Below are 12468 nucleotides of genomic sequence, written 5' to 3' on the forward strand. Positions count from 1 at the left end.
CCTCTGGAGCGCACTTAAATTTAAGTATCTTTTTATGCTAAAAGAAATTTGATTTCGTTGCAATTGTGAATAGAAGTGAAGGGCTTTGGCTTTTTTTTTTATCAATTAAGTTTCACTTATCAACATGGGCTGCAGTCTGCTGAGAAATGGAAACAGGCTAAAGGACATTTCAGACAAGCAGGCAGTTTTCTGACTCCAACAACACTCTATTCACTCACATGTTAATAATATGGCAAAGTTTCAAATTGTGTAATAAAATTATTACAATATATTTTATGAACGTGCTTTCGTCAGAGGCGCCCTGTGGAGTTTTCTAATAAATAAAAAAGTTCTAGTTACACTTCGTTTCTAACCAAAACAAAGTGTGTGTATCCTTGAAGTCTACCAAACCTGCTGAATGCATTTACGTCCTCATAAAACATTTACAAAGCTGATTTTTAAACATTTTGAAATCATGACTAGTTAACATCTATGATCGTTAGCCGTCTTCTTCTTCACTGCTTTTGTTGGAGCAATGCTTTGAGTCATTGTGCATTAATGAAGCCCTGTGACCCGCAGGTCACTGTGTGACACCTGCAGCAATGATGTGTCCTGTTGCTTTTGCGCTTGCATGTGTGCATGTGCATGCAAACAAAACAGGACTCACTCGTTAAAGTGTTGCTCCATAGCACAACCACAGCTTAACATGTATTTAATACACACAAAAAGCTTCCACCATAAATGGGTTCTTCAAACTAGACAAAGAAAAATCTCTTTAAGAGTTTTACCTTGGAAACAGTGCATGCTGGGAAGTCTACTAATATGCTAGTTCATCTTCTCTGAAGAGGTGATTGAACTCTCAGCAATTCAGTCGATCAACTCCTCATTTCTAGTCAAAAGACCTCAAGTCAAACAGCTCGTCTCAAATTTAAAACCAGACATTCTAAGGATGAATTAACCTTGAATTAACAAGATATTTATATTAACTTAACAGGAAAAGATTAAAGGTGTAGCAATGAAAAACTCAACAAAGAACCTATAAAATGTGATTGCTGCATTATGAGCTAGTAGAAATCAACTGTTTATGAAGTGCTGGCTTAGTATTAAGTTGTGTTCTATTTTCCCACGAGACCAATCATTTACTTCAACATTAGGTTTTTAACAAACAAAATCAAAGCAACATATGACAAAAACACATTGCTTCACAGAATCAACCAATCAAAATTTATATAGCATGTTTAAAAACAACAGAGGTTGTACCATAGTGCTTCATAGAAACCCAGCTTCACTTTCTGAAACTAACAAAAATCATATGTCTGAGATGTTCTGAGGCAGCCAGTCTCCCTCTGCTGGTGTTTTTGTTTTGTTCTGGCCACTGAGGTGCTCAGTATAGTTTCTTCTGCTCAGAACACACACACACACACACAGACAAACAGACAAACAGATTACATATTGGTTTGAGATAAACTGAGCAAAACCTTTGTTTTCAAATCCTCTTACCTGCACTGATTTCTTTCTTGCTGTGGGGAAAATAAACAATAAGTAAAGAGTTACTCTGTTGAGCATGTTAATGTGTTAAACGGATATGAAAATGGTGGTTATTGATGATTTAGCATTGCCTGTAATTTGCCTGCTTTCTACCTGATGTGACTGTAGTAGTGAGAGTGACATCTCTGTTTAGCTCCTTTTATACATTCTTCAATATTCCTAATGATTTAGTGTGTTTAATTAGAATGTAATGAATCTTTTCCTTGTTAAGATAAAAGCGTGGACTAACTCCTCACACTTCAGCAGTACTGTACGTTGTCATATCATCACATCCTTTAATCATTCTGTGTATATCAGGATCTCCACACCCACCTGTGTGCAGGTAGTAAAGCAAGATGAACATTGTGACCACAGCCGTGCTGACAGTGAGGATGAATTTCAGGCTGCTTGGCCCTGAGAGGAGAAAACAGACAGGACAGAAGTGAGATGTCAGAGATGCTCCTCTGCCGCCCCCGTGTGGTGAGTCAAAGTACTGCTGTGAAACTAGCACCCTGCACTCACCTTGCACATTCAGAATGAAGCTCTTTTTGATGGGCACTCTCAGTGACTGGTGGGAGACGAAGCATGTAAACTGTTTTCCTGACTCATTGAGTGAAGCCTTGAGGTAGAAGAATGCTGAGGTAAAGTAGGTTTTGTTGGAGTTGTTCTCTCTGTGTGGTTGCAGGTGGATGTGTCTCACCTCACCCTTTTCTGTTGGGTTCTGCTCATACCAGTCTATGTCCACATCCAGAGGGTAGTAGAACTTCGCATCACAAACAACCTTCTTCTCCTCACCCTCCTGCAACGAGAGAACACGTTCAACGTTGATGGAGACATGGGGAGGTTCTGAGGAGGGGGAGGAAAATAAACCTATTACAGTCATAACTCTGTTGAGGTAGAAGAATGCTGAGGTAAAGTAGGTTTTGTTGGAGTTGTTCTCTCTGTGTGATTGCAGGTGGATGTGTCTCACCTGACCCTTTTCTGTTGGGTTCTGCTCATACCAGTCTATGTCCACATCCAGAGGGTAGTAGAACTTCGCATCACAAACAACCTTCTTCTCCTCACCCTCCTGCAGCGAGAGAACTTGTTCAACGTTGATGGAGACAAGGGGAGGTTCTGAGGAGGGGGGGGGAAATAAACCTATTACAGTCATAACTCTGGTCTCAGTCAATCAAGCAATCATTCGCAAACAAATCTAACTAAGGTTAAGGACTTTTCTCCATAACAACACATATACTGGACTAAAGCTTGGGTGCATTTTGTTCATTGGACAAATGGTGTGGGGTTTGTAGCAACTGATGTGTGTCTTCACAATTGACTGTATAAAAGATGGACGACATGATAACTCCCAGAAGTGAAGCCAGTGTGAGTCGATCGCCCCCTGGTGGCTGGTTCCACTATAGTTCATAAATTCAACCTCCATCAGCTAAACCAAAACCAGTACAAACAAAATAGATCTGGTGAACTGAAGTCAGTAAACTAGACTTTACAGCTGAATTCCATCTAAAATAGTGTTTGGACAACCGCAGGCAATATTTTTGGTAGAATATGTTCATTAAATAATATACAGGTCAACAGGGGGCAGTAGGAAGGGGATGAGAAGTCAAGAGTTAGTGGCTGAATGAGGAATGACAGGAATGAGGGAGTGAGGATTCAGTGACAGGATTGAGGAGTAGAGAGAGAGGCTGAAGAGTAAGGAGTGAGGTTCAGTTATTTTACATTGCATGGAACAGTGTTAGAATCTGTTTACATATATAAACGCATGAATAACAACATTTGAAATATTATTTCATAGTTTTCACATATATATTTTTCTCTGTTTTGTGAAATTGTTTATTCAGTTAGAAACTCAAACACAAGCAGTCCACCCGAGGGGACATGTGAAGAGTTCCTTGAACTTACTATCATATTCACACTAAATGAGGGCAGGTCCCTGTTAGGAAATTATTACTACTGAAGCTCCAAAGGCCAAAAATTGATATTTGCAACAGCCCAAGTGTGCCCTGATCCACATCACCTATGTGACTCTTGCTCACCTTCGACATGCAATTTCATATCCAGGAGGGCAAACAGTGGACTCACTGACACTGAACAAATGTACGTCCCCTCGCTGGTCATCTTGGTGAAGGGGACTGTATAGGAGGCATCCCCGCCTGCCAGGCTCATCAGCCCAACCCCAGTTCGCTGTTTCTGCCCTGAGAGGCTGTTATGGCTGAAGAGTCTGGTTCTCTCTCCCCGATGATGCCGGTGCCACTCCACAGTGAGGTTTGGCCCCTTGTGGTCAACAGCAAACTGGCAGTGGAGCTTTTGCTGGGAGCCCAGGCCTGCTTTCACTGATGGAGTTTCTGTTTTGATGACCATGACAACTACAGAAACATGACAAACAGAGAAATATCAGACAGAGAAACACTTTGGTTAGACTGTGATATAGAGCTTATATCAACTTTAGAGTTCCAGATTATTAAAGACAGCGGGTGACCTGTTGTTGTGAGTATGTCCCTGTCCCCGATAGCAGGCCAGCTGCGGTAGTCCTGCTGTCCTGAGAGGGGCTGGTCAGTTGGGTGTCTGAGGAAGCCAGTGACAGTGAACCTGCCCTTGCTGTGTTTCAGGGTGTAGCTGAACCAGTGGTTGTACTCCTGAGCCCCCTGGACAGGCCAGCGGACATGGATGCCCTCTGTACTGTACCTACGCAGCTCACGCTCCAACTCGTCTGCCTCCACCCCCTTTACATAGCGCCGCAGGTCCAACTTGGATGCTAGAACAAAAGAGAATACAACAGAATAGAAAAGAACAGAATAGTCCACAGTCTGTTAACTGAGCATGTCTTACCAGTGACCAGGAAAGTGATGGCATGTGGGTTAATGGGAGCATCTCCTTTTTGACCAAACTGCAACGTGGCCTCTCTGTATGTGTGATTAGTCTTGTTCAGAAACACGTGCTCTTCAGTGAACTGGCAGGGCAGCTCTGACATCTCATGGACACACAGGACACCTACGAGACACAAAATTAATCAGTACAGTCAGCTAACATTAAACATACTCTACTGTAGTACAGCATGAGCAAAGTGTTACAGTAATGTATGGCTGTTAGCCGTGCCTCGCTGGAAATTCCGACGAATTAAGTAATTTAATTACTACAGCGTTTTGGCCCTCACTGTCCAGGCAACGTGCATTGTGTCGGTTCCACACCCCTTCTTGCCAAGGAGACAAGAGAGCAAATGCCTTTACTGTCACAGTGGCGGAGAGTTTGTGGGTTGGCTGTGTAAGGCTGCGAAGATGCTCCACCCCGGTGGTGTGAAGGAATCTCAGTCGCTAATGGTGAACAGTCAGAATTGTGACGTTCTTCCAGGCCAGCAGTGGAGCCCCATGAGTCCTTGGACAACCCACTTCTTTTGAGGTCCACTGCCGAGTCACCAAGGATGCTGAAATGGCTCATACAGTTTGAGGGTGTTGTGTGTATTGTGCTATAACTCAGCTTTGCACTATAGGGCAATTGCTTCCTATAAAGTTTACGTGTCTTTGTTGACTCATCTGTAACTGTTTCCTACATACACACCACATTGCTCAGGCTAGCCATGGATAACTCGATCGTTATCAGGCAGAACGGACTTGGTTCTCTGAAGTGACACACCACTTCAGCAGCTATTTCAGGGACTGCTTTCTCACCTGCTTTCTGCCTAAGGTCAGAGACACACCAGGCCAGTGTGAAAACATTTATCACCAATGAAAAGCCAACCTCTGCATCATCTCACGTCGGCTCATATGCTATCTCATATGATATTATGCACCTCATCACCAACAGCCTGGTGATGCACCTGACAATCTTCTGTTTGCACTACTGTCACTGACTGTTCACGGTTCTTTGAGCAGTAGACTATTGGTTGTACCATTTAGTTTTATCCTAATTACTTTATTCCAGTTTCTTATTCTATTTTTTTTCTACTTTATTCTACTTTCATTTCCTAAATGATATGGCACTCAATACCAGGTTGAGAGAAACGGTATTTTGATTTTCTGTATGTCCTGCACATATAGTGAATTGACAATAAAAATCTTTTAACCTTTGAACCTTTATTTTGGCCACTTGGGTTGGAAATGTGACACTTGAGCACACCACACAGACTACAGCCAATGGCCACCACACAGACTACAGCCAATGGCCGACAAGCATGTACATTCTGCACCTGCATGACAGAAAACTCCCCTGACATGTAGAAACTTAGAATGACGTTTAACCACACACACCCAAATTCATAGGGGCAATTTAAAGTCACCAGTCAACCTAAGCTGCATGTCTTTGGACTGTGGAAAGAAGCTGGAGTACCCGGAGAGAACCCACGCAGGCACAAGGAGAACATGCAGACTCCACACAATAAGGCATCGGGTCTGCTGGGGCTGAACCCAGAACCTTCTTGCTGTGAGGCAACAGCACTAACCACTACCACCTGTATATCATATCATATCATATCAGTGTGGCCTTTGGTTGTGTTTGTTCAGGCGGGCCACCTTTTGGATTGGGTCTAATTATCTTCAGGTAGAGTTGGATTGGGTCCGGCAGAGCTTGAGTCCTCCTCGGGTTGGGTCTTTATTTTTTGAAAATTAATTTATGCACAACGGGTTCAGATCTGTTTTCCATGGCCTATTTTGGGTCAGGCCTAAAGTTTTGGACCTGTGAAGACCTCTACTCCCCTCTGTTGTTCCTCTACTCTATTAATCACTGAACTGTTTTCAGTGAGCCACCATCATCACAATGCTCACAGCCATGGGTGTGTGTTCGGTGTATTTTTACCAGACTGGCTGTTTTTTTTTAATTTTCACATTCTTCCTGGCCTTGCTGGCACAGGAAGGGAGTATATATGCTGGAGTTTTTTGTACTCTGTTCATCACTGGGCTGTTACGGTTCATAACATTGCTCCAATGTCATACAACAGTAGTGTATGTATTTGTGCTTGTGGGCTCTGGATGGACCCAGTGGGGCACAGTCTACATCCTGCTTCAGCTTTATACCAGTAGTGATAGCCTTAGAGGGCAAAGCCTATACAAAATAGAACGTAGGTTACACATTGTAATCACAGAGTATATTTGCAGCCCTCTAAGCTATGGCCCCACTGGCTCCTTTTGAATAGCTGAAGAAAAACTGGTTATTTGGGATCAGACTGTGTTCTCATCACTATTTCTACTTGACAGCTAATGTATGTAAGGCCCACACAGCAGGTGGGTGCAGAAAAAGTCTCAGTGTTGTGCATACGTGAGATGTTATCTAATAGTGATAGCCTTAGAGGAATGTGCCTATTGTCATAGAATCTGTAGTTACAATGTGTAGCCAGTATTTAACAGCTAAGCTACATTTGGCTCACTGCTAACAGTTATCTTAGCCTCTAATATAAACGCCAATCTCCAGATTCTCTGTTACTAGATTATGTTTTGGATCAATCAGTGAGCAAAAATAAAGAGATACTGACATACTATCAAATGTTACAAGACAGTATGAGACACGTACCACTGCTGGAGTATTAACAGCAAATCATATATGACATGACAACAAAGGCCTGTTCTGTTGTTTACCCTCTGGGATTATCATAACATTAGCTATATGTAATTGCTATAGACACCATTCAATACTAAACCCATAGCATATGCACTGTTTTTTATATAATCGATGAATATTTTATAACCTTATATGGTCTGTTATAACATAAAATTAAATATGATCAGCTACTGTTGCACAATATAGGCTATAAATGTGTTGGTGAGCTACAGCTTATTCACTCAAAAAAACAAAGCAAGACAAATAAAAACCAATTCAGACAAAAAACATTCAATGATGTTGTAAACAGTCAGCTAAACAAAGCCTATACCAATGGGAAGATAAAACAGTGCTTTACTTCCACTTGATAGTTGATAGTCAGTCAGCACACAGCCTGCCTGACCTGCACTGGATACTGAAAAATTCGAAAGTTTGATTCATTCTGACTAGCAACCCGTAAATATACCAAGATAAAACTTAAGAATCAAACTTCCCGGCACAACATGCTATGTGGGGAAAATGGCGGTTGGCACATTTACATATATTTGAATATTCATGGTCCTGGAATTCAAATGAGGGGAAAATGTTATTATATTCAAATATACAGTAAATATTGACATTTCTCTGGAGTGGAACTTTAACCTCTAGAGTCCCTGCGTCCTCATATGAGGACCGCACAGCTTGGGTTTCCAAAGCTCAGCCATATAAGTACAATTTTGAGTTATCTCTACCTTACTAGAGTATTTTCATTTTCTGCCTCTTTATACTTCAACTTGCATGTTTGACTCTATATTTTAGTCAAATACGGTACTTTTTTACTCCACCTAATTTATTTGATAACTTTTGAAACCAGATGTGTAAGACAAGACATCTTGATGCTAATACTGTTGTATTTAAAAATCATTTTGAATGCAGGACCTCTACTTGTAACAGAGTATTTGTACTGGTATTTCTGTCATTAATTAAGTAAACAATCAAAGTACTTCTTGTCCTACTTGTTAGCTCCAAAAATGCCACAATCTGTAACAAAGCTGCAGTCAGTGACTTACCTGCACATAGGCACAAGTAAATAAGCATCTTTAAGATTAAACCCATGATGATACATTGGTAGAAATCCCTTTGTAGCAAGAGTTCCACTCTGAGCTGTGCAGCTGAAGAAGGTGCACGTTCACTTTCATTTCACAGGACAAAAAACTTGCTTTGCCTGCAGCTCCTCCTGTCACGTGATACTTCTTCCACCACTGTAGTGTAGTATAGTGGTTTTAAATTTGTGTAATTTTAACTTGTTTTCTATTTTGTTAGTTTATGCGTCTTAACATGTTCTCCTTTTATTTTTATATGTTTTGTTGTGAAGCACTTTGAGCACCTTTGAGTGTTGTAGAGCGCTTTTTAAACAAATAAATTAAATTTGAAGTAAATTATAATGAGCGCTGTAGTTTGTGAATGAAGAGAGGAAGCGGTGCTAGTAAAATAAAGCACTGAATCAGAGAAATAAAATGTTACCTCCTTCTCTGCAGTTCCCTGCAGGTGTGGCTATATTTATTTTTTCTAAAGCACAAATAAATACAGGCACACCTTTATATCACCCTGCAGAAAGCACTTTATGCGAATTCAGGGAATACATGGGCGTACTCCTATTGTCTGATCTGTGCCCTGACCTTGATCAAACAGACACACACAGAGCTGAAAAACTGGATGCACTTCAGCACTTAGATTACACTACAGATAGGGCCATTGCTAGACATAAAGCTCTACGCCCCCCCCCATTGCTCAAATTGTATGCTGCATGACTGAAATGTGCTATATGAACATCCCTTGCTTAGCTCACTATTCCACTGCCATACTGCTGCTACTGAAACCACATATGATGAAGATAAAAATGTAGAGACATTAATCTTTATGAAAATATTTATTTCAACATACATTAAGAGCATTCTCAACGTGGTTTATGGTGTAAAAGTCTGGCACTGTATTGCACATTTCTTTGCCTTCTTCTGCATTTCAAAATAACTGATTTGATTATCAAACAGCCCTAGTTTGATTTGTCAGATTTAAACTTTCACAAGTTAATCTATGAACAAATCATTAAAGCAAACAAACAACTGTCTGAGTTTCTCTGTGTCCCTATAGTGCAGTGTACTTTGTTTGAGTATAATACAGTTGGAGAGGTCCTCTCTACTTGTCATGGCTTTTGGTCCCTTTTCCTTCAAATCTTTCACAACCTTGCTTTGGTCAGCTGCACACCTGTTGGTGTTGTGTAGCATCTCATCTAATTGTATCTTTAATTTAATTTGTCTGCCCTTTCTTCAGCAGTTGCTAACTCTTCTAGGAAAGTTTCGTTTTCAGTCAGCAGAAACTCTATTATATTCTGTTAACCCCCGGGGGTCGGACAATTAATAGAGCATTGCTTAAGTTGCTGTTTCAACTCAATGTAATTTGTTTGAGACTCCATTTTCATACAAATGGATCGGTGTGTAATGTTCTTACCCAAACAATGGCACTTCCCCCAGGGTCAGTCTCACACATACAAGCCAAACTGACGGTCCAAAACACAGCACAGCAATTAACTTAGTAAAACATGGTCAGATAAGTCAGCAACACTAACACATAACAACAATGGGGTAACACATAAGAACACTTTAACTATAATTTTATAACTGCTCTCTGTACTATTTACTGAACTCCCATGATGCACCTCTGCATCATGCAGCTGCCACCAGAACCCCCAATGGCTGACGTGGATCGTCACAATACCCTAGAGGTTAACTCTATGGGCCCTATGTATCTCTGTAATGCTTTTACTGAGCGTTTTGACCGATGTATGTATGGAATGTGTGGAGTCTGGCCTTTGTTTTGAGCCGCGGCTAGCGGTGTTTTGATGGATTATAGTCGGTAAAATATGACAAAATATGAATTGTATGCCCTTGCACTGCGCATTATGAGCTAGTAGAAATCAACTGTTTATGAAGTGCTGGTTTATTATTAAGTTGTGTTTTATTTTCCCATGAGACCAATCATTTACTTCAACATTAGGTTTTTAACAAACAAAATCAAAGCAACATATGACAAAAACACATTGCTTCCCTAGGGGACTTCAGATGTTGCTCTTTTGTGCTTTATTGCTTTTGCTGTGTTTATTGTGTGGGAAAATGGTTTATATGACGTTGTAGTTGAGGTTTCGCTGAAAAATTTGATGTATACATTGTTGGGGGTCGGCTGTCACCACTCGCGTAGCATACCTTCATGTTGTGTCAAGCCCCAGGGTCCCCTAATTAGGGGACCCGTGGCCACCCTTCATTGTATTAGCACATAACATTGAAGTAAATGATGGAAAGTAATAAGTCAGACAGAGTCTGAGAATTCAGTTAAAAACTGCAGTGGAAACAAGCTCTTAATACATTTTTTAATATAATTTCAGTAATACAAGTTGCAGTTGCAAAAACGCCTTCTCTGTTCTATGAGGCTCTCTCTGTGTGTCTTCTTCTTTCCAGCTACCAGAGGAAGTACCCTTACAACCATGTGGGCCGCACATTGTACCAGCCTCCAACCCCGGTCGCCTCCGAGACCCAGTATTTCTTTGTGGATGTGTCAACCCTGTCTAGCCAGGGTACAAACTACCAGCTCAGGGTCAGCCATGTTGAAAGCTTCACCCTGCAGTGAGTTATAGCTGATATAATCACACAAACACACAGCATGATTGCTGCCTGAAATCTTACCTTAATGCTGTCAGACTGTTTTTTATATAGTAACAAAGCAGGTGCTTGCTGGTATGTCTGATGTGGTGTTTTCACCTTGATTACAGGACAGACAAGAAATTCAACTTCACTGCATCACCATCTCAGCCTCAGGTATACAGTATACCATGATACAACAGCTTTGTGTTTGACACTAAGGGGGATATTTACTAAGGTTTTGCGGCTCGTTTTCTGGCGCTAAACAGTGGAATTGCCTGTGTTTATATTTGCTAAGCAGTCGCTGTGGGGTTTTTTCACAGTAAAAACAGAAGAAAAGCGGCATTGCAGGAATTTGGGCATTTGGCCTCATGCAGTATTTATTTCAAGGTATTCCTGTTCAGGGATGCAAAAATCAGAGGAGAGAATGGATATTTTTACAAATACTCTCAGCATCTGATTTACCACACATGACAGAGGGAATTGCAGCAGAAATTGAACAACTGAGGAAGCAGTTCTGTCGGAAAAGGGTGGCTTGTTCTCTTCAGGTTGGTGGAGAGTTCCTGCCTCAAGTGGAGGAGTTTAAGTATCTTGGGGTCTTGTTCACGAGTGAGGGAAGGATGGAACGGGAGATTGACAGGCGGATCGGTGCAGCTTCTGCAGTAATGCAGTCGATGTACCGGTCCGTCGTGGTGAAGAAGGAGCATAAAGTTTGGTCACTGTAAACTTAGACCTTCTTCTGTACTTCTTCTCGGTTCACACGCGCGCAACAGCCTTCAGGCAGCGAATCCGAAGCAGAGGTGGATTCAGATTAATACAGCTGTGGCTCTGCTCATACACAGCATCAGTTTTGGTAAATATGCCAGTACAGGTGTATGTGTTTACAGACATGAATCCCCGTGCCTGATGATAATGCACAACGGGCTTAGTAAATTTCCCCCTAAGTGCTACTTTACAACAGAAGTTTGTTCACAGAAACATAATAGAGGGTGAAGGTGGGAGGGGAGGGTACAGATAATGAGAAGCGGAGGAAAGTACGTCTTAAAAAGAGGATGTATGAATAGAGGGAATTTCTGATTTATGATGAACGAGAAATTTATGACACAGCTTTTCTTGCAGTTGCAAGTTCTGCTTTTCAAGACAAGTAAAAGAGAAAAGGAGAAGAAAGGAAATCTTCAATTTTCTTTTTGGCCTTTTATAGCACCTTTAAGATAAACATTATAGTCCATCAAGTCAGTCATGATGGTCCCCGAGTACTTGAGTTTAACTGCATTTGTGTCATCATGTTGTGTTTTTTGTTGTGGAAATCATCACATCTTCATGCATATAGTAAGTATATAGTGAAGGAAAATAGGAAACAAATAAAATCTGTTTAGTTATTCATGTCTTCAGCAAATACATGATGCTAATCATATCCCCTCTACCTTCCTGACTCCTTTCTCTCAGTACTTCAAGTATGTCTTCCCAGATGGGGTGGACACTGTGATTGTCAAGGTCAACTCAGACATGAACTTCCCCTGCTCCGTTATGTCAATCCAGGACATTCAGGTACAATTACGCCACTTCCTGTTCCTTCAAACCAGGCAGCTGGTGTCCTTCAGTGGCCCTTTGCACTGTGCTCATGTAGTAGTACTCTTTGGCAACATGAGGACACAGTTTATTGCTACAGTTTCAGTGCAGAGCGGCACAAACATTGTTAATTTATGATACAATATATGCTGTCCTGTTCCATCTTTATTCTTTGAATGTTTCATATTTAACTTAA

General features: G+C 41.2%; 1 protein-coding gene and 1 long non-coding RNA gene across 2 annotated transcripts; one reads left to right on the forward strand and one right to left on the reverse strand.

Annotated features, from left to right (window-relative positions):
* Positions 1-1184: 1184 nt before the first annotated feature.
* Positions 1185-9310, reverse strand: LOC109952119 (tapasin-related protein-like). The gene is made up of 8 exons (XM_020587001.1): positions 8082-9310; positions 4336-4497; positions 3986-4261; positions 3543-3872; positions 2029-2352; positions 1840-1920; positions 1480-1499; positions 1185-1378 (listed from the first exon to the last, which is right to left on the reverse strand). The coding sequence occupies exons 1-8, from the start codon at positions 8125-8127 to the stop codon at positions 1364-1366; spliced, it is 1254 nt and encodes a 417-aa protein (XP_020442657.1). The 5' UTR covers positions 8128-9310; the 3' UTR covers positions 1185-1363.
* An 825-nt stretch (positions 9311-10135) lies between these two features.
* LOC109952125 (uncharacterized) lies at positions 10136-12414 on the forward strand. The gene is made up of 3 exons (XR_002273707.1): positions 10136-10688; positions 10835-10880; positions 12150-12414. It is a non-coding gene; the product is annotated as an uncharacterized LOC109952125 (long non-coding RNA).
* Positions 12415-12468: the final 54 nt, after the last annotated feature.

This window comes from Monopterus albus, unplaced genomic scaffold, assembly GCF_001952655.1.
Source record: "Monopterus albus unplaced genomic scaffold, M_albus_1.0 scaffold8.1, whole genome shotgun sequence".
Taxonomy (NCBI): Eukaryota; Metazoa; Chordata; class Actinopteri; order Synbranchiformes; family Synbranchidae; genus Monopterus; species Monopterus albus.